This window comes from Ranitomeya variabilis, chromosome 4, assembly GCF_051348905.1.
Source record: "Ranitomeya variabilis isolate aRanVar5 chromosome 4, aRanVar5.hap1, whole genome shotgun sequence".
Lineage (NCBI taxonomy): Eukaryota > Metazoa > Chordata > Amphibia > Anura > Dendrobatidae > Ranitomeya > Ranitomeya variabilis.
In genome coordinates, this window is record NC_135235.1 from 562873574 (window position 1) to 562899311 (window position 25738).

Consider the following 25738-nt stretch of genomic DNA (forward strand, 5'->3'; position numbering starts at 1 on the left):
CATTCACAACTACAACTCGTCCCACAAAAAATAAGACTCGAGCTTTTTTTTTTATTAAACATGGATGAAGTGATTTGATCGGCTGCTATAGATAACAACGTGGACACAAGTTTCAATGTAAAAAGCCCATTATGTGTGCTCAGCGCGCCCTCTGCTGGCAACAAACCGCGACTGCAGGTATATGTCTGCGAACAGACGTGACCGCGCACGCCAGACGACGTCACAGAGCACGCCTCCATCCGTCACACCTATAGACGCGCGCCGTACAGGTGGGTGGACATTGGACGCGCGGACACATGATCGTTGGCAGCCTATCAGATGAGAGTGCAGGTGAGAGCCTGTGAGAGGAGACCTGGAGGTGGAGAAGAGGTGAGCGGCTCCGCCTGATGCTGCAGAATTCCACAAACCCTGAGACGTCTCCCCCTACCTGCAGGTAATTGGTTTCGTCCTCAGCTCGCAGGACAGGCGCTGGGGTTATTTTGAGGACTGAACGGATATAGTGCATCATTACATGTCAGCCCGGGGGAAGGGGCGCTGTGGGCGTGTGTGACCGCCCGGCATCCATGGTGAATGCGGCTATTCATGGCCCTCACTAGTGTGTGGCCCCAGTGTGCAGTGTTACATAGCATGTATGTACAACACCTCTGTACACAGCGTCTATGGTAAGATATCACCTCTGTACACAGCGTCTATGGTAAGATATCACCTCTGTACACAGCGTCTATGGTAAGATATCACCTCTGTACACAGCGTCTATGGTAAGATATCACCTCTGTACACAGCGTCTATGGTAAGATATCACCTCTGTACACAGCGTCTATGGTAAGATATCACCTCTGTACGTGTAGAGTCTATGGTAAAACATCACCTCTGTACACAGCGTCTATGGTAAAACATTACCTCTGTACACAGCGTCTATGGTAAAACATCACCTCTGTACGTGTAGAGTCTATGGTAAAACATCACCTCTGTACACAGCGTCTATGGTAAAACATCACCTCTGTACTCGTAACGTCTATGGTAAAACATCACCTCTGTACACAGCGTCTATGGTAAAACATCACCTCTGTACTCGTAGCGTCTATGGTAAAGCATCACCTCTGTACGTGTAGCGTCTATGGTAAAGCATCACCTCTGTACGTGTAGCGTCTATGGTAAAACATCACCTCGGTACGTGTAGCGTCTGTGGTAAGACATCGCCTGTACACATAGGATCTATCTATAAGATTGTGATTCGAAAACACCATCTGCTTTATTCCAGAATCAGTGCCCGTGCGCCTCCCTTGTACAGAGGCCGTGTCTGGTACTGCAGGTCAGCTCCATTTACTTGTAGAGGGTTGAGCTACATTACTGGTTACGGCCTCAGCACAACGGTGACACTTTAAAGGGCTTGTTCAGGACAAAACATTTGAGTGGATTCCAGCTGATCAATGGGGGTCCCAAGTGTCGGACCTCTACCCATCTCATATTGATGACGTATCGTGCGGATACATTGGATAAGGTGTTGCTTGCCAGTCCCCTCATCTCCTCCCGTTCTGTGCAGCAGCTCGTAGGGTGAGACGGGGAGAGGTTGCCTGCTCTGATAATGATAGATTCATGTCTGAGGTCAGGCTGGGATGGGTGTGATCACACATCTTCCTCCAGGGCATTTTGCAATTTAAAGATGTTTTCTAGGGTGACTGCTTTATTTTTTCTTTCTTCCCGAAACAGCACCACACCTGTTGGAGGGTTGTGTCTGGTATTGCAGCTCTGCTCCATGTACAGTGAATGGGGATGAGCTGTAACATTACAAACACCTTGCAGACCAGTGTAGAGATGGTTTTTCTAATCTCTGATAACCCTTTTAATTTTGCACATGGTAACTCTGGAGCTACCCGACCCCTTTGGCTGGGACACAGGTTGTGCAGCCAGGGATCGCCTGGTGTCACTGCGACATCTGAGTGCAATACAAGGGAACGGTGCTGACCGCAACCAGCAAGTTGCAAATTATTTCATCCGGTTGGACTTCCATGTCGCGATCGTAGTACCGTAGGCGGACTAAATCTGATCCCATTCACTTCTTTTGCACAGTGATGTAAACAATTAGCGATCTTTGGACACACAACCTGTATCACAGTTAATAATTTGGTTGTGACGTGTGCTAGGGCTGTATTCACACATTCAGGCTTCGCAGTCTACTGGGACAACTATGTAGGCACTGGTCGCAGGTCTCCGTATATTAGGTCAGGGTTCAGGCCTGGAGACCCACGGCCGCTCTGTGCATTATGACAGAGGTGTCAAACTGCATTCCTCGAGGGCCGCCAACAGGTCATGTTTTCAGGATTTCCTTGTATTGCACAGGTGATAATTTAATCACCTGCACAGAATGATTCCAGCACCTTGTGGAATGCTAAGGAAATCCTGAAAACATGACCTGTTGGCGGCCCTCGAGGAATGCAGTTTGACACCTCTGCATTATGAGATATGGATGAGTGAATCTGGCCTAAAGGCTCATTCAGACGTTGGGGGATTTATCTCGTGCCAAAAATCCATGCACGTGTCATCACGGATGGGGTCCTGATTGCTGAGAAAAACTAAAGTCTAAATGAGGCCTGATGCTCATCTCTATCCACATACTTTATTGACCTGTATTTAGATTAGGACATGCGTCCTCCTGGTCATTGTAGTCATTATGATGCCAGTCCTTCCACCTTTCTCGGGTAGGGTCACAAACAGTGGTCATTATGAATATAACTCGTGTCCATTAACAAGTTCTCAGATTACACTATTTGATGGCTGAGGCAACTATCTGAGTGGCCCAACTAGACAGATTTGACAGTCAGGTCATTGGGAAAGCTGGATGACACCTATTATGGCTGCTGTTAACGCTCCCACAGGGGCTGTCACTTTGATGGAGGAAGCGGCTCATAGGCAACCACCCCATTTGCCTTTTGTGCCAATTTTGATAAACTTCCCCGACTGTTAGTTGCTGCCATCTGTACCATAATATTCTTGGTGACTCACAATTGCAGGAAGTCTTGTGTCACCTCACATCTCAGTGTGATTGCTGTATAATGAAATTGCTCTGGTTTCTTCGAATGTTCTACAGCTGCTTCTCAGGCCGGTCACACTTCACATGAGGCAGGGGACAAGTGTTCGAGGCCCCCATACACATTAAGGTACCGTCACATTAAGCGACGCTGCAGCGATAACGACAACGATGCCGATCGCTGCAGCGTCGCTGTTTGATCGCTGGAGAGCTGTCACACAGACCGCTCTCCAGCGATCAACGATGCCGAGGTCCCCTGGTAACCAGGGTAAACATCGGGTAACTAAGCGCAGGGCCGCGCTTAGTAACCCGATGTTTACCCTGGTTACCAGCGTAAAATGTAAAAAAAACAAACAGCACATACTTACATTCACGTCCCCCTGCGTCCACTTCCTGACTGACTGAGCGCCGTACAGTGAGAGCAGAGCGGTGACGTCACCGCTGTGCTGCTTTCACTTTCACTTTGCGGCGCTGAGTCAGAGGAGGAAGCAGACTGCAGGGGACGCAATGTGAGTATGTGCTGTTTGTTTTTTTTACATTTTACGCTGGTAACCAGGGTAAACATCGGGTTACTAAGCGCGGCCCCGCGCTTAGTTACCCGATGTTTACCCTGGTTACCAGTGTAAAATATCGCTGGTATCGTTGCATTTGGTGTCAAACACAACGATACACAGCGATCAAACGACCAAATAAAGTTCTGGACTTTATTCAGCGACCAGCGACATCACAGCAGGATCCTGATCGCTGCTGCGTGTCAAACTAAACGATATCGCTAGCGAGGACGCTGCAACGTCACGGATCGCTAGCGATATCGTTATAAAGTCGTTTAGTGTGACGGTACCTTTAGATGTAACGTTGGCCAATATCTGTAGACTCATCCGACAGCCTCCTCCATCAGATGATGTCGTGGGAGATAATAAACTGGCTTCTCCGATTTCAGGCCCCCAATTCCTTTGTACTTTGAGATAAGCCAGAGGAGTCTACCGCAGGTGCTTCATAGGTAACACAGAACCGCTCCTTTGTATGGGACAGTCCGGTGAGATAACTTTCGGCTGAACCTTTGTTCAGTTGGCGCTATACATTGTGTATGGGGTCCCTTGGGCTGTCTTCACATGTTGCAGCCGTGTCGTGTCCTCTCTGGAGATGTTTTCCTAATAGGAGCTTTAAATCACGTAGATCCAGCTATCACAATTTATTCGCAGATAATCAAATTTTATTCTTAGTAACTTGCCCTGAATTACAAACAAGGATCACCAGCAGCGGAGGGTGGCACACGTTTTGTGCTTGTGTAGGCATCAGGGTGTAACAAAAAGACATCCAACCTGGTAGAAGTGCGGTGAAAACTTTCCAAACAGCTGATTGCCCTATATGTGCAGAATAATGGCTATGTTTGTTGTTGCCCAAAACATCAGATATAATTAGGAGACCTGTCTTTAAAAAACTGCCTGATTACCGTACTAATATCCAACCAAACAGAAACCATCAATGGGACTCTTGGCATCAAATAAATTATCCAAGGACAAAATTGTGTACTCAGAAGACAGCAGCCAAGTGTTCCAGAATTTTGATAGCTGCTTTATTTTTATGATGCCATTACCTGCCAGTTGCAGAATTTGCACCATGAGTGGAATTTTTGTGGATGAGGTTTTTGGGTCTGCATTTGACTGTCCTCCAACAGGGTGTACCGGAGCAGTTATTGGCCTGTTTCTTTGCCTCTTCTTGGTGTCCGGTATGTCTGGTCGCCCCTTGTCAGCCTTCACATAAATATAATGTCCAGGCCGTATAGTTGTCTCATGTCTGTGACCAGTATACCGCTGCTGGCAGTGGCTTTAGGCAAATCTCAACAAGTTAAAGGAAAATCTTGCACATGGTTGGTTGGCCATTGACCATAAGTCTAAAAAGCTGGTGAGAGATGTTTCCAACTTTGGCTTCATATTTACTGTGCCATGAATCTAGAAGCCAAGCCTAGAAGTATGTTTCTTGGTGGTCAAAGCTTTTATATGCACAGTTTAGCACTGTGAATCCTCTCCCAAAGACCAGATTGTTGAGAAGACCATCCTCTTATCCAGACCAGATTTCCTAAGACAGGTTACTTGTGCATACTGGTCCTCTTTTGTGAGAAGACCAGCCCCATGTGTGGAAGAACCACAGTTTTATGCAATCATGGCTGGCTATCTCAAATTTTCACTGTATTTGGTCCCACACAAGGGGTCAAAGATTGGGTCCTATGCATTGGGTGGTTTGATGATGTAATATGGAAGATAGATTATAGAATTTGTAGAAAATGACCAAGTTCTTGTCATTCACAGCTGCCGCGTCTTCAATGGCACAAGACAATGAGACTTCGGTAGGAAGTTCTTCTGTGTCCTCTTCCCTGGAAGTAGACTCCACTCTTCACGAGGGCTACGTCTGTACATTGACCCCGGAGCTGATCCTTAAGGCTAGGGAAGAATTGCAGGAGAAGCCAGAATGGAGGTTACGTGACGTGCAAGCTTTGAGGGACATGATTTGGAAGGACTACCCTAACCTAAAGACACGAGTCGATGATGCATTCCTGCTCCGCTTCCTAAGGGCTCGCAAGTTTGACTATGACAGAGCTCTACAGCTCTTGGTCAATTATTACAGTTGCCGTAAAGGGTGGCCAGAAGTATTTACCAACCTGAGACCTTCTGCGGTGAAACCTGTGCTGGACTCTGGCTTCTTGACTGTTCTACCTCACACAGACACAGAAGGAAGACGCATTGTCTGTATTCGCCCTGGTACGATTAAACTTTAATTTCTGTGGGTAGAATCTAAAAACATCATGGTTGGAGTTTATGGGATCCATTTTTTTTTAAATTTATTTATTTATTTATTTTTAACATCTGTTTCTCAAAATCCGTATTTCACCAAATACTTAAAAAATAAATGGCCCTGTGCTGCCCATCGCACCCCCGAGACATCAATTACCACTGCCACATAGTGGCAGCAAAGCTTACGTTTTGGTCTGTGGACAAAAAAATGTGTAAAAGGCGCACATTTAGGTAGAAATCTGCCTAGGCGGGGGACACAATGGGATGTGTCCTGTTAAGGGGTGGGGGACGCACGAGGATGTCAGGTCAGTAGGGGACCTACTGAAGACTCCCATGGCTGCCATCTTTATCCTCCTGTGAGATCCAGCCTGTGGCGTATAGTTGTATAGAAGAAGCGATCACTGATTTCAGGTTCATGTCCCCAAAGGAAACTTTAAATAAAGTTGCTTAACTGGGAAAAAAAAAATCAAAACTCCAGAAATGTGAGGTTTTTTTGTCATTGCTCTTTTGTAGCAATTGCAATAAAAAGATTTTTTTTTAAATATTGTATCTACGCAAAAAAAAGTATAAATAAAAACGTCATCTGATCGAAAAGAATTATGGGTCTCTGAAAATAGCAACACAAAGCATTTTTTTTTTTTTAAATACAACCCCCTCCCCCCAAAAAAAATAATGTTAATCAATAGATCTTGGATTAATAATAAGTTCCGCAATTGGATGCATTAAATAAAATGTTCCTGTGCTGAGATAATCTTATAAATGTGCCCTGCTGTGTAATGGCCGTGTCTGACCGTACAGGAACATGGTCTCATCATATCACAGCTCCTGGGCAGGGGGGAGAAAAAGAGGATAAAGGCAGGACAGTGGGGATCGCATTTTTTTTTACACAGCACAGGCACATTTATAAGATTATCTCAGCACAGGAACATTTTATTTAAACATATCCAATTGTGGAACTTATTATTCAAGATCTATTGATTAACATGAAGTTTGTTCGTGGGAAAACACCTTCAAGTAAAAAAAAAAAAAAAAGAAACACACAAACCTTATAAATGATTGATATACATGTAATCGTACTGACCTGGAGAATCATGTCCCCTTGCGATTTTTTTTTTTTTTTTAAATTTATTTATTTATTTTTTTTAACCGTACAATGAACACTTTTTTTTTTTTTCTTCTCCATTTACACCACACTTTTTATTTTTCTTGTTTTTGTAATCAAATGAAAATCATTGAAAACTATAACTCGTCCCATTGACAGTAAGTCTTTATATTGGTCGGGAAAAGAAAAAGTAATGGTCCTGGAATAAAGGGAGCGCAGAAAATGAAAACTCGCCCGATAGTGAAGGGGTTAGAGAGGGAGCTGCAGTGGGGGAGACTCCTGATTGGTTGGGAGACAAAACCGTGCTCACCCTGGCAGCCATACTGAGGATTGACTCTTCATGTTAGTTACATTGCTGCTTCTTTCCATAAGGTCAGTGGAATCCCCGAACTTTCCCAATTACCGAAAACCTCCGTGCCATTTACCTTTCGCTGGAAAAACTGATAGAAGCCGAGGAAACCCAAGTGAATGGCATTGTGATCCTGGCGGACTACGAGGGGGTGGGATTGTCCCAAGCGTCTCATTTTGGCCCATTCATTGCCAAGAAGATCATCGGAATTCTTCAGGTAAGAGACGTGTGTGTTTGTTTTTTTTCTTAAAGGGATGCTGACAAAGTTATGTTTCATTTATTAATCTTAAGCTTAATGTTTTATAAAAATTGTTTTTTTTGCAACAGCTATTTCAGTTTCATATATCTAATAACTGTTGGACACAGTAATGTTTCTGCCTTGAAATGAGGTTTATTGTACTAACAGAAAATGTGTAATCTGCATTCAAACAAAATTTGACAGGTGCATAAGTATGGGCACCCTTATCATTTTCTTGTTTTAAATACTCCTACCTACTTTTTACTGACTTACTAAAGCACTTTTTTTGGTTTTGTAACCTCATTGAGCTTTGAACTTCATAGCTAGGTGTATGCAATCATGAGAAAAGCTACTTAAAGTGGCCACTTGCAAGTTGTTCTCCTGTTTGAATCTCCTCTGAAGATTGGCATCATGGGCTCCTCAAAACAACTGTCAAATGATCTGAAAACAAAGATTATTCAACATGGTTGTTCAGGGGAAGGATACAAAAAGCTGTCTCAGAGATTTAACCTGTCAATTTCCACTGTGAGGAACATAGTAAGGAAATGGAAGAACACAGGTACAGTTCTTGTTAAGGCCAGAAGTGGCAGGCCAAGAAAAACATCTGAAAGGCAGAGAAGAAGAATGGTGAGATCAGTCAAGGACAATCCTCAGACCACCTCCAGAGAGCTGCAGCATAAACTTGCTGCAGATGGTGTCACTGTGCATCGGTCAACTATACAACGCACTGTGTTTTTTTGCCGCCATGCATAACGCCTTTTTGTATTACCAACAACTCAATCTTGGTTTCATCAATCCACAGGACCTTCTTCCAAAAAGAAATTGGCTTCTCCAAATGTGCTTTTGCATACCTCAGCTGACTCTGTTTATGGCGTGCTTGCAGAAACGGCTTCTTTCGCATCACTCTCCCATACAGCTTCTCCTTGTGCAAAGTGCGTTGTATAGTTGACCAATGCACAGTGACACCATCTGCAGCAAGTTGATGCTGCAGCTCTCTGGAGGTGGTCTGAGGATTGTCCTTGACTGATCTCACCATTCTTCTTCTCTGCCTTTCAGATGTTTTTCTTGGCCTGCCACTTCTGGCCTTACCAAGAACTGTACCTGTGTTCTTCCATTTCCTTACTATGTTCCTCACAGTGGAAATTGACAGGTTAAATCTCTGAGACAGCTTTTTGTATCCTTCCCCTGAACAACTATGTTGAATAATCTTTGTTTTCAGATCATTTGACAGTTGTTTTGAGGAGCCCATGATGCCACTCTTCAGAGGAGATTCAAACAGGAGAACAACTTGCAAGTGGCCACTTTAAGTAGCTTTTCTCATGATTGCATACACCTGGCTATGAAGTTCAAAGCTCAATGAGGTTACAAAACCAAAAAAAAGTGCTTTAGTAAGTCAGTAAAAAGTAGGTAGGAGTATTTAAAACAAGAAAATGATAAGGGTGCCCATACTTATGCACCTGTCAAAATGTGTTTGGAATGCAGATTGCACATTTTCTGTTAGTACAATAAACCTCATTTCAAGGCAGAAACATTACTGTGTCCAACAGTTATTAGATATATGAAACTGAAATAGCTGTTGCACAAAAAAAACAATTTTTATAAAACATTAAGCTTAAGATTAATAGGGGTGCCCAAACTTTTTCATATGACTGTAAATCTTGTACAGGTTACTCTAATAACACTGAACTTGGGGGTGCGGCGGTGCTATTCTGTATAGACCCCTGTCCTCTGCGTCCCCAGAGCTGGGTATTTAGTGCCCATCAGAACTGATTCTACAGATGCTGTACTGATCATGTGGATGTTAAATGGTCTCTTTCTTATTTAGAGAAGCCTGTTTCTTTAAGAGCCGCAACTAATACATCTGATTGCTTGTTATGCACCTGTCATAGGATGGATTTCCAATACGGATAAAGGCCGTCAACATCATCAATGAACCCCGGATCTTCAAGGGCATTTATGCCATACTGAGGCCATTTCTGAAAGAGAAGATAGTAAAGCGGGTAAGTGCAGCATTCTGCAAGCGGCCACTAGTCACTGCCCTCGCTACTTATGCATGCCCAGAATGCTGGGGATTTGTAGTACTACACTGGCTGTCATGGTATTGGAGGTTTTGACTCTTCCTGCAGTCAGAACACAGTATTCAGAATTCCAGCAGTGACACTTTCACTCCAGTAGTAGTACCGTATTTTACGCTTTGTAAGACGCACTTTATTTCCCCCAAATTTGGGGGGGGAAATGTGGGTGCGTCTAACAAAGCGGATATAACGCTTACCATTACAGGGGGGTGTCCGCCGCCGCTACCGCCCGCCGCCGCTGTCATCCGCAGCCGCTGCCGGGGTTGTCCGCTGCTTCCCCGGGTGATGCTGGAGGCTCCGGTGCTGCGGGGGGCTCTGGCGACATTTTGTGAAAGACCAGAGCTCCCCGGCAGTTCGTCCATGCGTTCCTGTATGACTAATTCCGGGAAAATGGCCGCCGGAATCTCGGGAGATGAGATTTCAGCGCTGAGATCTCATCTCTCGAGATTCCGGCGGCCATTTTCCCGGAGTCAGTCATACAGGAATGCATGGAGAGCCCCCCGCAGCTCCGGAGACAGCCCTGCAGCATCGGACACAGCCCTGCAACACAGGAGCCCCCTGCAGACCCCTCATCCCAGCCTGCAGCACAGGAGCCCCCCTGCAGCACAGGAGCCCCCCTGCAGCACAGGAGCCCCCCTGCAGCACAGGAGCCCCCCTGCAGCACAGGAGCCCCCCTGCAGCACAGGAGCCCCCCTGCAGCACAGGAGCCCCCCTGCAGACCCCCTCATCCCAGCCTGCAGCAATGCTCCACTCCTGCCTCCAGCAACGACCCTGGGACCCTGATCCACCACAGCCACAACCCCTGGTAAGTAATAAGATGCATGGATTATAAGACGCCCCACCAATTTATTAAAAAAAGTTTTTTCCTATTTTTCTCCTCAAAATTTGGGGTGCGTCTTATAATCCGGAGCGTCTTACAAAGCGTAAAATACGGTATGTGTCTTGTCCTTTTTATTCCCCCAGTAGTCACGGCAGGCTGCCCAAACTTCTGTCTGTGACAGAATAAAGGCATTAACAATCTGGTTGTCAGTCTTTTCTGTCCAAATGGCGATTTTTAAGTTTCGTCCTGCCCTAGCTCAAGGCGACACTAAACCTAGAATTAAAGGGGTTGTTCATTACTTATGCAACCAGTTTTTTAAATGAAGGAGTCTCCCTTGTAAAATAAAAATAACATATACTCACCACCCTTCAGTCTGCGTTTTACTATGCGAGCCCTGCAGCCAATCAGGGGCCGCTATTCATTCTTGCAGACAAATGCCAAACAAGACTAAGTAAGGGTGCACTGGTCGCAGGGTAAAGTGGCATACTAGTGCCACGTGATCCCCAGCAGACCCGGAGCCGACATCCCTGGAACGGCACTGCTGCGACAAGTGTATGTCTTTTTTTATTTTATAACTGGGACTACATCATTTTAAAAAAGTTGACCAGGTTGTGGACAATCCCTTTAAGAAAGTCAAAGCACAAGGCTTAGTTTAAAGGGGATTTTGCACGTAGAAACATCTTTGCTGTCATTTAAAACAACCAAGCCACATAGTACTCACCACCTCCCCAGGTCCAGCACTGGCTCCCTGCCGCTGCATCAGTCTCAGTGGTGGTGACATCATTTATTTTCGCCACCATATTCCACAGCGTTTTACAGACATTGCAACCCTCACTGTTCCCATCGGGGTTCACAAACTAAATTCCCTAGCAATATGTCTTTGGAGTGTGGGAGGAAACACAGGGAGAACATACAAACTCCTTGCAGATGTCCTTGGTGGGAATTGACCCCAGGACTACAGCGCTGCACAGCAAAAGAGCTAACCACTGAGCCACCATGCTGCCCCTTATATAGGCGCTGCAGCCAATCACTGATCTCCGCAGCTCTGCTGATGTAGAATTCCCATTCATTATGTTGAATTGAAAGGCACAACTAGTTTTTCCTTTTCCCCCTATAGATATTCCTACACGGGTCAAACCTGAGCTCCCTCCACAGCAATGTCCCCAAGGCCATCTTGCCGGAAGAATATGGAGGCACAGCCGGGAAGCTGGATATTTCCGCTTGGAGCCAGACCCTCTTGGCAGCTGAAAACGACTTTGTACAAGACTTTCACCAGGTCGACCTTGCCCGAGACGGCTCCCTCCAAGGGTTTGTAATGAACGATGGCGAATCAGACTACCTGCAATGCGAAGAGTCTGCACGTGGGGTTAAATCCCAGCTCTACTGTTACTGAATAGTATTCTTGTGTCGTCCAGACCAGCGGCGGAGATCCGGGCCGAGCATCCGAATAAATGTCCACTAGGTGCCCTGTTTTATATTGTCAGTTTTAAGTTCCCTTCCTCTTAACCCCGTGTTTCATTCCTACGGTTCTTAAAAGTGTAATAATTCACTGTATCATTGCCAAGTGCTCTTCAGTTCCATTTTAAAACTTTACCCTTTTTTTTTTATTATTTTTATAAAGCCTGTAATTATTTTATTGCTTAAAACAGTGTTCCCCACTCCGGTCCTCAAGAGCCACCAACAGGCCATGTTTTCAGGATTTCCTTAGTATTGCCCAGGTGATCATTGCATTACCTGGAAAGGCAAGAATGCCATCACCTGTGCAATACTAAGGAAATCCTGATAACATGACCTGTTGGTGGCTCTTGAGGACCGGAGTGGGGAACACTGGCTTAGAACAATAAAAGCTCTTGTTTGCATTACTACAACCCCCATCATGCCCTGATGTGATCTGTTCCTGCATTAAGATCTGTACTTATTGCAGGAAAGGTCAATTTAGAACATGATGGGGGGCCTTAAAATGTGGTGCGATAGAGGACTGCAGCAAGGGGTAGTATTTTGGGGGCCATTTATCCCTTGTCAAGGCTTTAGGTAGTGAACGGCCACTACACAATGCGTGGCGCTATAGGGTTAAAACTAAATCAGAATCAGTCGGGGGCGGGTATTGGACCCCAAGTACTCAAGGCATCCATAATGTGCAGTGTGTAAGCGCCTCCAGTGTGTGTTGGGTGAGGCTCTTGCCATTATATTGTGCATATAGGTAAAAGGGCATCCATGAGGATATGGTCATAATAAAGGCAACTGTTGTAATAATATATCACGTTGAAAGGGCTTTATATGAGCACAGAACAAATAAAATCATGCTCTTACAAGCAGAGAATATATGGAATTATGAGGGATATGCGGCTCACTACATGTCAGCTCGCTAAGCTCAAAAGTGCCCTCTAGTGGTGAATTCAGGCGGCTAGAATTATAGCAATTAAAGGGGTGGCCCTAGCGGAAATGAAAAGTCTGTAGTTACTCTGTTAAGGTATGTGTACACGTTCAGGATTTACAGCAGAAAATTCTGCTGCAAATCCTGGTGTTAGCAGGGAAAATGCTGCATAAAATAATTGTATTTTTCACAACTTATTAGTATTGGTAAAATCTGCTGCAAGAATTGATGGCTCCAAATCTGAAAGGAAAAAAATAAGCAGGGTGTGCAAGAGACTTTCAGAAACTCATTCACTTTGATTAAATTTATGCAAAAAAACCCGCAATGTGTACACATAGCCGTACTGCAGGTTAACAAATCGTGTCTGGTGTTTTCTTGCTAAACAGGTAATTTATCATCCTAGTCACCATATACTAATCTGGGCGTGCGTTCCTTAAAAGGGAACCTGTCATGAGGATTTCATGCTGATACAATCCATACCTTCATTGTAGAAATGCATTTTGCAGTTTGAGAATGCGACAGTTGAACGTGTCTGAAAATGAGCTGCAAGTGCTTCAGGGTTGAACATTGCACTTGCAGCGCTCCTGCCCTCCCTCCCTATTCCCCACCTCCTATGTCTGACTGACAATCTACCAAGAAACTGATTTTTTTTCAATCAAGGTAAGGATTTAATCAGCATGAAAGCACCTGTACATATACAGTGGCATGTAAAAGTTTTGTCACCTCTGCTCATAATTACTGTTACTGTGAACAGTTAAGCAAGTTGAAGATGAAATGATCTCTAAAAGGCCTATAGTAAAGATGACACATTTCCTTTGTATTTTAGGCAAAAAAAAATGTATTTTAATCTTTTACATTTAAAAAATTACAAAGAGGGGCGATGCAAACGTTTGGGCACCCTGCATGGTTAGAACCTAGTAGTGCTCATATTTGAAAGTATCACAGCTTGAAAACCCTTTCTTCTACTGTAGTCTTTCAATTCTTCCTTGTAAACTTCTTCCAGTTCCAGGAGATTCCTAGGTCATCTTGCATGCACTGCTATTTTGATGTCTAGGCACAGATGAGAGGACTGTAAGGGCCATTATAAAACCATCTGCTTGCACCTTTTGAGGTAGTCTGTTGTGGATTTTGATGTGTGCTTAGCATCATTATCTATTTGTACAAGTCAGCCTCTCTTCAACTTCAGCTTTATTTACAGATGGTGTTATGTTTGCATCAATTATTTGTTGAGATTTCATTGAATGAATTCATCCCTCTACCATTGGCTATTATACAACTCTAAAGCATGATTGATCCACCTCCATTCTCAACGCTTGGCAAGATTTTCTTTGCCCTTTTTCCTCCACATATACCTTTTGATCATTGAGGCATAATAGTTCTATTTTAACCTCATCAGTCCACAGGACTTGTTTCCAAAATGCTTCAGACCTGTTTGTTTGTTTTAGATGCAGGAGAGGTTTTCTTCTGATGACTTGCATGAAGACCATATTTGAGCAGGTGTCTCTGAGCAGTAGAAAAATGTACCACAACTCCAGGGTCTGCTAAATCTTACTGAAGGCCTTTTGCAGTCAAGTAGTTGTTCTGATTTGCCTCTCTAGCAGTCCCACAAGCAGCTCCCACTGAAATGTTGCTTGGTCTTCCAGACCTTATCTTGACCTTCAATGTTGTTGTTAACTGCCATTTTTTTTTATTACATTTTGAACTGAGGAAAGAGTAACTTGAAAACACTTTTCTATCTTCTTATAGCCTGCTACTGCTTTGTGGACCTATACTATTTTCAGAGTGGTCGACAGCTACTTAGAAGAATTCATGACTGCGGTTTTTGGCACAAGGAGGCTGGGTTTTTATAAAGCTGGGAAATTTGCATCACCTGGCCTTTCCCAATGATGATAGTGAGCATCGCATAACCCATCTCAAACCTTGGTCAAAGTTATCTTCAAAGGGTGCCCAAACTTTGTTGGCCCATTTTCCTTTTTGTAATTTAAGAAAAAAAAAAATACTGTCTAATATACAAAAGAAATGTATCATCTTTAGGCATTTTAGAGATCATTTGTTCAATATGCTTAACTATTCACAATAATAGTAAATTTAACCAGAAGTGTCCAAACTTGTACATGCCATTAACTTAAAATTCTCATGACTGGTTCCCCTTAAGATGGCATGGGCTGCAATGGCAAGAATGCCGCATTGTAACTAAATTGTCTAAAACTAGTGACCATTATTTTAATGCTCTCCTATCGTTGCGTAAAAACTTAATTTATTTGCTCCCCTGAAACTGCAGCTGCATCCCCTTCCTACCCACCTTTCTTTTAGTAAATATGACAGTAGATGTGCTTTTAATCTTATGGTTCCTTAATCTAGTTTTATGTAATTGGGTGACAGATCTATAGAAACATCCCACAAAAGTTTTCATTTGGTGTTGGGTAAATATAGTCATGTCTATCTGTGCTCTAGGTTTCAGCTGTGGTGGTAGGAAGGTATGTGGATAGCAGAGAAATGTGGCCTCCAGCCTTTTGCAAACTACACTTCTCACCAGGCCCTGACGGCCATGGCTGTTGCTTGACTGCCATCGTGGGTTCTAGTTATACTGCAGGCTGGAGACTACAGATCTGGATGGAAATGAATAGTTCTATTTTGCTCGGTGTATAGGAATATTTTTCTATGATGCACTTTGTCTATCACAGGGGCTGGAATGTGACCATGATCCCTATTTAAACCCATTGTCCTGTCTCTCCTGGTGAGGAAGGTGATCTTCTTTAGTAGTCTGTATGTTATATCATGCTGCAGTTTTGACAGTCACTGCTTTTACCATCAGCATTGAGGAACGTTCACACTATTAGATTTTTTTTTTCTTTTGCCCATGCTGTCCGTTGGGCTCATGGCCTGAACTAATGGTATCAGATTATATAAAATCTCTGTAAATACAACAGATTTTGGTTGTCAAAAACTTTTCAGGACAGAATCCCACCGCTCTGTGCTTCATGGCTGAGCCAATCATTTCTAGAAGCCCTTCCCCTTTATTTGATTGACCGCTCTAGCCTCATAGAGCCAGAGAAGGGCGGCGATAGAGTGAAAACAAGCAGGTGGGAAGGGGTGGTTAAATGATTGGCCCTGCCCTAAAGCACGGGGCACCTGTACTTTGTTTGAACAGTCTTTCTGTGCTGACAGTCCCTTTAAAGACTATAGAAACGCCAGTAGGAGTCTACCTTTAAAGAGAATCAGATACCAGGTTTTTTCAATGTGATTGGAATGCAGCACGAGGTAGTGGCTGGTATCCAGATTCTAGTGAGGTGTCACTTACTGAACTATTTGCTGCGGTTTTAATAAAATCCTTGTTTTCTCTGCTGGAGATCTAGCAGTTCTCTAAATGCTGAGCTCTGTATCCCTACCCCCTCCACTGATTAGTAGCTGCATACATTGGCAGAATGCTGTCGGTGGTGTGGGGTTACAGAGGACTACATGGCATAAGACAGATTTTTATTGAAACTACATTAAGCAGCCCATAAGTGACATCACATGAATCAGTGTCTCGGCACCTACATCGGGCTGCTCTCAGATTACATACAAAACAACACTGATATAAACAGGCAGATAATGTAATATATACTCTGTTGGGACCTTCGTGCTGAATGAAATGTTTATTTTTGTATTCTGGTTTATCCATTACCATTTTATAAATGGAGGTGCAATTTGCTTTCAAGTGTTACTTTGTATGCATGGGTCAAATAAATCCTGTATATATAGATCGTGCCTCATTATTTGTACTGGTGTCTCTTGGGGGGGGGAAGGAAGGAATCAATTTCCAGCACTTTCGTCACTTTTTTTTTCTTCAGCTCAAAGTTACTAGTGGCTGTTGATATACTGTATTTTTCACTCTATAAGACGCACCTCCAAATTTGGTGAATAATTTTTTTTTTATGTTAAATGGGGGTCTTTCCAATAATGCCAGTGTCCATCTTACAAATCATATATACACTGCTCCAAAAAAATAAAGGGAACAATAAAATACCACATCCTAGATATCACTGAATGAAATATTCCAGTTGAAAATCTTTATTCATTACATAGTGGAATGTGTTGTGAACAATAAAACATAAAAATGATCAATGTAAATCAAAATGAATAATCCACGGAGGTCTGGAGTTGGAATGATACTCAAAGTGGAAAATCAAATTACAGGCTGATCCAACTTCAGTGTAAATGCCTCAAGACAAGGAAATTATGCTCAGTAGTGTGTGTGACCTCCACGTGCCTGTATGGCCTTCTTACAATGCCTGGGCATGCTCCTGATTAGGCGGTGGATGGTCTCCTGAGGGATCTCCTCCCAGACCTGGACTAAAGCATCCGCCAACTCCTGGACAGTCTGTGGTGCAACGTGACATTGGTGGATGGTGCGAGACATGATGTCCCAGATGTGTTCAATCGGATTCAGGTCTGGGGAACGGGTGGGTCACTCCATAGCTTCAATGCCTTCATCTTGCAGGAACTGCGGACACACTCCAGCCACATGAGGTCTGGCATTGTTCTGCATTAGGAGGAACCCAGGGCCAACTGTACCAGCATATGGTCTCACAAGGGGTCTGAGGATCTCATCTCGGTACCTAATGGCAGTCAGGCTACCTCTGGCGAGCACATGGAGGGCTGTGCAGCCCTCCAAAGAAATGCCACCCACACCATTACTGACCCACTGCCAAACCAGTCATGCTGAAGGATGTTGCAGGCAGCAGATCGCTCTCCACGGCGTCTCCAGACTCTGTCACATGTGTTCAGTGTGAACCTGCTTTCAACTGTGAAGAGCACAGGGCACCAGTGGTAAATTTGACAATCGTGGTGTTCTATGGCAAATGCCAAGCGTCATGCACAGTGTTGGGCTGTGAGCACAACCCCCATCTGTGGGCATCAGCACTCAGACCATCCTCATGGAGTCGGTTTCTAACAGTTTGTGCAGACACATGCACATTCGTGGCCTGCTGGAGGTCATTTTGCAGGGCTCTGGCAGTGCTCCTCCTTTTCCTCCTTGCACAAAGGCTGAGGTAGCGGTCCTGCTGCTGGGTTGTTGCCCTCTTACAGCCCCCTCCACATCTCCTGGTGTACTGACCTGGCTCCTGGTAGCACCTCTGGACACTACGCTGACAGACACAGCAAACCTTCTTGCCACAGCTCGCATTGATGTGCCATCCTGGATGAGCTGCACTACCTGAGCCACTTGTGTAGGTTGTAGAGTCCGTCTCATGCTACCACGAGTGTGAAAGCACAACCAAACATTCAAAAGTGGCAAACATCAGCCAGAAAGCATTGGTACTGAGATGTGGTCTGTGGTGCCCACCTGCAGAACCACTCCTTTATTGAGTGTGTCTTGATAATTGTCAATTTCTATCTGTTGTCTATTCCATTTGCACAACAGCATATGAAATTGATTGTCAAAACAGTAGTGATGAGCGAATATACTCGGTACTCGAGATTTCCCAAGCACGCTCGGGTGACCTCTGAGGATTTGTAAGTGCTCGGAGATTTAGTTTTCAGCGCCACAGCTGAATGATTTACATCTGTTAGCCAGCATAAGTACATGTGGGGGTTACCTGGGAATCCCCACATGTAATCAAGCTGGCTAACAGATGAAAACTAAATCTCCGAGCACTTACAAATACTTGGAGGACACCCGAGCGTTCTCGAGTACCGAGTATATTCGCTCATCACTATCAAACAGTGTTGCTTCCTAAATGGACAGTTTGATTTCACAGAAGTTTGATTTACTTGGAGTTAAACAGAATATAAGTGCTCTCTTTATTTTTTGAGCAGTGTATGTCCCTCATCCTGGTATCTATATAACCCCCATGCTGGCACACTGCCCCCCCCGGTCACTTATTGCCCCCTGCTCAAATACACATGGTCCCCCCGGTCACTATATGCCCCCCTGCTGGCACGCACATAAGTGTTTATAATTTTAACTCATCTTCTGATGATGGCTCAGTGCTCCCAGCACCTCGGTTGCACTTCCTGTTTCCCGGGTATCGGATCATGTGACCTGGGCACACAGTGATGACATCACTGTGCTGTGCCAATCAGATCAGATGTCAACACAGGAAAAGCTACGGGGGAACTGGGAGCACAGAGCCATCATCGGAAGGTGAGTTAAGTGTTTGTTATTTTATCATGTGTGTGCCTGCAGGGGGGCATATAGAGTGACCGGGGGCAGAGTGCAGGCACATGCAACATGCCCCATTCCCGTTAACCAACTGAGCACTGCTTCAGCACCGAGGTGATGGACAGCGGGTGCAGTGAATATTACATGAGGCTGGAGCATGTGACCTCCTGTCTCTGCAGCCCGCTCCAGCTCCCTGACATCACTCCACAGCCGCGCCCCCCCCTCAGCACACAGATTCGGATTATGAGACGCACTCCCCACTTTCCCCCCACATTTGGGGGAACAAAAGTGTGTCCTATCTGAAAAATACGCTGTGTGTGTGTTACAGCAAGTAACTCATTTTTCCAATTAAAGACATTTAGAGAAAATCTATTTGATTCTTCAAGGTCCAAACACCAGTACCACCGTAGATCCTGAGAAAGGGGGCCCCCAGTATGCTATGGAGATAAAACTACATCATCTATAGAGTTCACTTATACAAGTTTTCCATGTCCCCTTTCATAAACTGGCAATGTTGCTCTGGAAAGACATCATGAGATGTAAACTACCGTTCAAAAGTTTAGGGTCACTTAGTAATTTCCTTATTTTTTTTATAGAAAAGCAGTTTTTTCCAATGAAGCCAACATTAAAATATAAAGAAATACACTCTATACATTGTTAATGTGGTAAATGACTATTTTAACCATACCATAGATATCTAAAGAGATCCGCAAAGAAAATCACCGTAGTGAGTGTCTGATATACATCTATAATGGCCAATTTCAGTATGAATGTGGTAAATGAAATAAGCATCAGGAGCAGAGAGTGAAATTCACCCATTGTACTCCAATACCAATAATGAACCACAGCAAGTTATTTTTTGTGATAGATACTTATAGACATCGCAGCCCCAGAATAGGGTTAGAGAACCTTACTGCCCAGCAAAATATGGTGAAATTCACAGCCACCACACAATGAGGACTGTACCGACCAATAATAAGCTGCATGTGGTTAGAACAGGACTGTTCCTTCATCGGTCCTTCTGGGCTCAGGTTAAGCCCTGGTTACAGACCAGCTTACCGTACTACAAGGAGACCTGCAGGACAGAGGCCCTGGACTGCAGAAAGATCAAACCAATAACAGTTAGTACATGGATAATGGCTCAGCATTGGGTGTACGCACTGTACTCATCCAGGAGATCACGTCTATTCCAAATCCTTAGATGTCTAACCCCAAGAAGGGTTATATATTATTGAAACTAAGGAATACAACGTCCGGCAGGTAATATCTCCTGCCACTACCAACGTCTGGCTTCTCATTAGAAGCTCTGAAAGAGAAACGTGGGTCATCACTCCTGTTTTACTGATGTAAGACACAGGGAGTCTGGACTCTGAATCGATGAAGGTGGTGGTAGTGCTAGTAAAGATCTTCCGACACTTGAAATTATTCGGAACTGCATTTATATGAGTCATTAGTCCAGACATTATAAGTATGTCAACTTATTTGTCCATATATGCATATTACGCTCATACATATCCCAAGAGGCAATCTTCTCAGGGATCTTTATACACTCAGACTGCCATTGTGGGAGTAACCATATTCCATGGCTAGAGAAAAGTAGGTTTCTTCCTCATAACAGAGGGAGATTATCTACTGTGAGGCAGTGAGACTATGGGGTCTTAACAGTAAGAGCCCTGGACACAGTTTCATTTATCTTAGGAGCCGCGACTGCTGTAAGAGCAGCGAGAATGGGATCCTCTGTCACACGACACAGTGCTGCTGCTTCACCACAAGGTACAAAAGGCAGTGCTGATGTCCCTGGTAAACATAACGCAACAGACTTATGGGACAAGAATCTGATTGCCGAATGTAGAGTTTGGGATGGATTAATAATAACGACAATAATAAACTTTATATAGCGTCAATATATTCCGCAGCGCTTTACAGTTTGACAGTTTCAAACACAACGGTCATAAGTAACAACCATATAATAATTAATGCAAAATAAGACGACCCTGCTCTTGAAAGCTTAGAATCTACAATGAGGCGGGGAAGATACAAAGTACAGGTGTGTATCAACAATATTTTATTTACAATGATGGCACAACCATCTCAGGGGGTGGGGGATAGATGGAGACAGTGAATGGGCTACACGCACAAACATAAAATGACTGATTAGGGAACGTGATAGGTCACTCTGAACAAATGTGTCTTAAGGGAGCGCCCAAAACTATACAAATTGTAGATGGTCCTAATATCTTAGGGCAAAGCATTCCGAGGCGGAAGGAATCCTTCCTTTCAACTCGTGGGATTTTCTGCTCCCGGGACAGTAGTATGTCCTTCTATAGGATTATAGAATGTATCAAAATGACATCTGTCATCTTTTAAAGCTAATTATGAAATAGACTTGCCTTTAGCACTCAAGGTAGAACCTACCTGAGAGAACTGTTCCAAACAGAAGAAATGCAGATTTTACTAAGCCAATTCAAGCATATCTGTTTGCTTGACTAAGCCCTGTTGTAAAGAATGAAGTAACAGAAGCTGGATCTGGGTCCAAAACACAAGGACTCCATATCCAGAGTTGATATAATGCCCAAGACAAAAATGTGAAGTGGTAGGCCGATGATACAATGTGCAGCCACACAACAAGGCACCAGACAGAAGGTCTGATCCAGTGGCTCACAGCCAGAGGCGAAAAAGGCACCAAGCCCGACACTCTGATACCCTCTGCCTTGCAAAAGGGCACCGAAACCTTGAAACCTTATAATGCAAAATGATGCATATAGGACCTATGAAGCATATAGGAACTATGAAGCAATATAATGCAATATGATGTACAAAGTTACTATGAAGCGTTATGATGCATATAGCAACTATGAAGAAATATGGTGCACAAAGGCAATTTGAAGCACTACGATGCATATAGGAACAATGAAACAATATGATGTAAATAATGAAGCAATATGATGCATAAAGTAACTATGAAGCGCTATGGTGCATATAGGAACAATGAAGCAATATGATGAATATAGAGACTATGAAGCAATATGCTGTAATATAATGCGCAAAGTCACTATGAAGCGTTATGATGCATATAGGAACCATGAAGCAATATGCTGTAATATAATGCACAAAAGGCAATATGAAGCGCTGATACGTATAGGAACCATGAAGCAATATGCTGTAATATAATGCACAAAGGCAATGTGAAGTGCTATGATGCACATAGGAAACCTGAAGCAATATGATGCACAAAGGCAATACGAGCACTATGATGCATATAGGAACAGTGATGCAATATGACGCGAAGAGTCACTATGAAGCGCTATGATGCACAATATGATGCAGAAGGGCAATATGAAGCACTATGATGCATATAGGAACAATGAAGCGCCATTATGCATATAGGAACCATGAAGCAATATGATGCAATAGGATACACGAAGTAACTATGAAGCGCTATGATGCATATCGGAACAATGAAGCACCATGATGCATATAGGAACCATGAAGCAATATGATGCAATATGATGCATGAAGTTACTATGAAGTGCTATGATGCATATAGGAACAACGCAACATAGTAACTAAGGCTGAAAAAAGACATTTGTCCATCCAGTTCAGCCTATATTCCATCATAATAAATCCCCAGATCTACGTCCTTCTACAGAACCTATTAATTGTATGATACAATATTGTTCTGCTCCAGGAAGACATCCAGGCCTCTCTTGAACCCCTCGACTGAGTTCGCCATCACCACCTCCTCAGGCAAGCAATTCCAGATTCTCACGGCCCTAACCGTAAAGAATCCTCTTCTATGTTGGTGGAAAAACCTTCTCTCCTCCAGACGCAAAGAATGCCCCCTTGTGCCCGTCACCTTCCTTGGTATAACAGATCCTCGATATTTGTATTGTCCCGTTATATACTTATACATGGTTATTAGATCGCCCCTCAGTCTTTTTTCTAGACTAAATAATCCTAATTTCGCTAATCTATCTGGGTATTGTAGTTCTCCCATCCCCTTTATTAATTTTGTTGCCCTCCTTTGTACTCTCTCTAGTTCCATTATATCCTTCCTGAGCACCGGTGCCCAAAACTGTACACAGTGCTCCATGTGCGGTCTAACTAGGGATTTGTACAGAGGCAGTATAATGCTCATCATGTGTATCCAGACCTCTTTTAATGCACCCCATGATCCTGTTTGCCTTGGCAGCTGCTGCCTGGCACTGGCTGCTCCAGGTAAGTTTATCATTAACTAGGATCCCCAAGTCCTTCTCCCTGTCAGATTTACCCAGTGGTTTCCCGTTCAGTGTGTAATGGTGATATTGATTCCTTCTTCCCATGTGTATAACCTTACATTTATCATTGTTAAACCTCATCTGCCACCTTTCAGCCCAAGTTTCCAACTTATCCAGATCCATCTGTATCAGAATACTATCTTCTCTTGTATTAACTGCTTTACATAGTTTTGTATCATCTGCAAATATCAATATTTTACTGTGTAAACCTTCTACCAGATCATTAATGAATATGTTGGAGAACAGGTCCCAATACCGACCCCTGCGGTACCCCACTGGTCACAGCGACCCAGTTACAGACTATACCATTTATAACCACCCTCTGCTTTCTATCACTAAGCCAGTTACTAACCCATTTACACACATTTTCCCCCAGACCAAGTATTCTCATTTTGTGTACCAACCTCTTGTGCGGCACGGTATCAAACGCTTTGGAAAAATCGAGATATACCACGTCCAATGACTCACCGTGGTCCAGCCTATAGCTTACCTCTTCATAAAAACTGATTAGATTGGTTTGACAGGAGCGATTTCTCATAAACCCATGCTGATATGGAGTTAAACAGTTATTCTCATTGAGATAATCCAGAATAACATCCTTCAGAAACCCTTCAAATATTTTACCAACAGTAGAGGTTAGACTTACTGGCCTATAATTTCCAGGTTCACTTTTAGAGCCCTTTTGGAATATTGGCACCACATTTGCTATGCGCCAGTCCTGCGGAACAGACCCAGTCACTATAGAGTCCCTAAAAATAAGAAATAATGGTTTATCTATTACATTACTTAGTTCTCTTAGTACTCGTGGGTGTATGCCATCCGGACCCGGAGATTTATCTATTTTAATCTTATTTAGCCTGTTTCGCACCTCTTCTTGGGTTAGATTGGTGACTAGTGTTGAGCATTCCGATACCGCAAGTATCGGCCGATACTTGCGGTATCGGAATTCCGATACCGAGATCCGATACTTTTGTGGTATTGGGAATCGGAAGTTCCCAGTGTATGGTTCCCAGGGTCTGAAGGAGAGGAAACTCTCCTTCAGGCCCTGGGATCCATATCCATGTAAAAAATAAAGAATTAAAATAAAAAATATTGATATACTCACCTCTCCGGAGGCCCTTGGACATCACCGCTGGTAACCGGCAGCCTGCTTTGCTTAAAATGAGCGCGTTCAGCACCTTCCATGACGTCACGGCTTCTGATTGGTCGCGTGCCGCTCATGTGACCGCCACGCGACCAATCACAAGCCGTGACGTAATTCTCAGGTCCTAAATTCCTAGAATTCGGAATTTAGGACCTGAGAATGACGTCACGGCTTGTGATTGGTCGCGTGGCGGTCACATGAGCGGCACGCAACCAATCAGAAGCCGTGACGTCATGGAAGGCCCTAAACGCGCTCATTTTAAGCAAAGAAGGCTGCCGGTTACCAGGGGTGATGTCCAGTGGCCTCCGGAGAGGTGAGTATATCAATATTTTTTATTTTAATTCTTTATTTTACACAGTAACATGGATCCCAGGGCCTGAAGGAGAGTTTCCTCTCCTTCAGACCCTGGGAACCATCAGGATACCTTCCAATACTTGGTGTCCCATTGACTTGTATTGGTATCGGGTATCGGCGATATCCAATACTTTTCGGGTATCGGCCGATACTATCCGATACCGATACTTTCAAGTATCGGACGGTATCGCTCAACACTATTGGTGACCCTTAATATAGGGTTTTCATTGTTTCTTGGGATTTCACCTAGCATATCATTTTCCACCGTGAATGCCGTGGAGAAGAAGGTGTTTAATATGTTAGCTTTTTCCTCGTCATCTACAGCCATTCTTTCCTCACTATTTTTTAAGGGGCCTACATTTTCAGTTTTTATTCTTTTATTATTGATATAGTTGAAGAACAGTTTGGAGTTGGGTTTTTCCTATTTCGAGTCCTTTTATTCCCACAAGGTATAAACCGCTTACAGTGCCTATTTAGGATGTTCTTAAACATTTTCCATTTATTATCTGTATTCTTATTACTGAGGATATTGTCCCAGTCTACCAGATTAAGGGCATCTCTAAGCTGGTCAAACTTTGCCTTCCTAAAGTTCAGTGTTTTTGTGACTCCCTGACAAGTCCCCCTAGTGAAAGACAGGTGAAACTGTACAATATTGTGGTCGCTATTTCCTAGATGCCCGACCACCTGCAGATTTGTTATTCTGTCAGGTCTATTAGATAGTATTAGATCTAAAAGTGCTGCTCCTCTGGTTGGATTCTGCACCAATTGTGAAAGATAATTTTTCTTGGTTAGTAGCAGAAACCTGTTGCCTTTATGGGTTTCACAGGTTTCTGTTTCCCAGTTAATATCCGGGTATTCCGGAGTAGTTAAGTTGCAAAGAAAAGTGAAACACTTGCTTATTGAACCAGAAAATGGAAAGCATGCTTCCAAAGTTACTCTGAAGCCCGATCATAAGGCTCTGTGCAGACAAGACCTGCAACTAACTAAAGTCCAGTCATGAGATGTAGCCTGGACATATGGCCCCACCATAGCCTAGAGGT

At 43.8% G+C, this 25738-nt stretch overlaps 1 protein-coding gene across 2 annotated transcripts; it reads left to right on the forward strand.

Annotated features, from left to right (window-relative positions):
- Nucleotides 1–207: 207 nt before the first annotated feature.
- TTPAL (alpha tocopherol transfer protein like) lies at nt 208–16528 on the forward strand. 2 transcript variants are annotated; one of them, XM_077252787.1, is made up of 6 exons: nt 208–433; nt 5338–5787; nt 7295–7488; nt 9399–9509; nt 11522–12519; nt 14422–16528. In XM_077252787.1, the coding sequence occupies exons 2-5, from the start codon at nt 5352–5354 to the stop codon at nt 11795–11797; spliced, it is 1017 nt and encodes a 338-aa protein (XP_077108902.1). In that variant the 5' UTR covers nt 208–433; nt 5338–5351; the 3' UTR covers nt 11798–12519; nt 14422–16528. The 2 variants fall into 2 exon arrangements, with proteins under 2 accessions (XP_077108902.1, XP_077108901.1); XM_077252786.1 differs by having other exon boundaries at nt 432–662.
- Nucleotides 16529–25738: the final 9210 nt, after the last annotated feature.

Coding starts and splice junctions, on each gene's coding strand:
- TTPAL (XM_077252786.1), top strand. CDS start 632: ATGTACAACACCTCTGTACACAGCGTCTATG. Junction 5,788..7,294: donor CATTGTCTGTATTCGCCCTG/GTACGATTAAAC, acceptor TCTTTCCATAAG/GTCAGTGGAATCCCCGAACT. Junction 9,510..11,521: donor AAGAGAAGATAGTAAAGCGG/GTAAGTGCAGCA, acceptor TTCCCCCTATAG/ATATTCCTACACGGGTCAAA.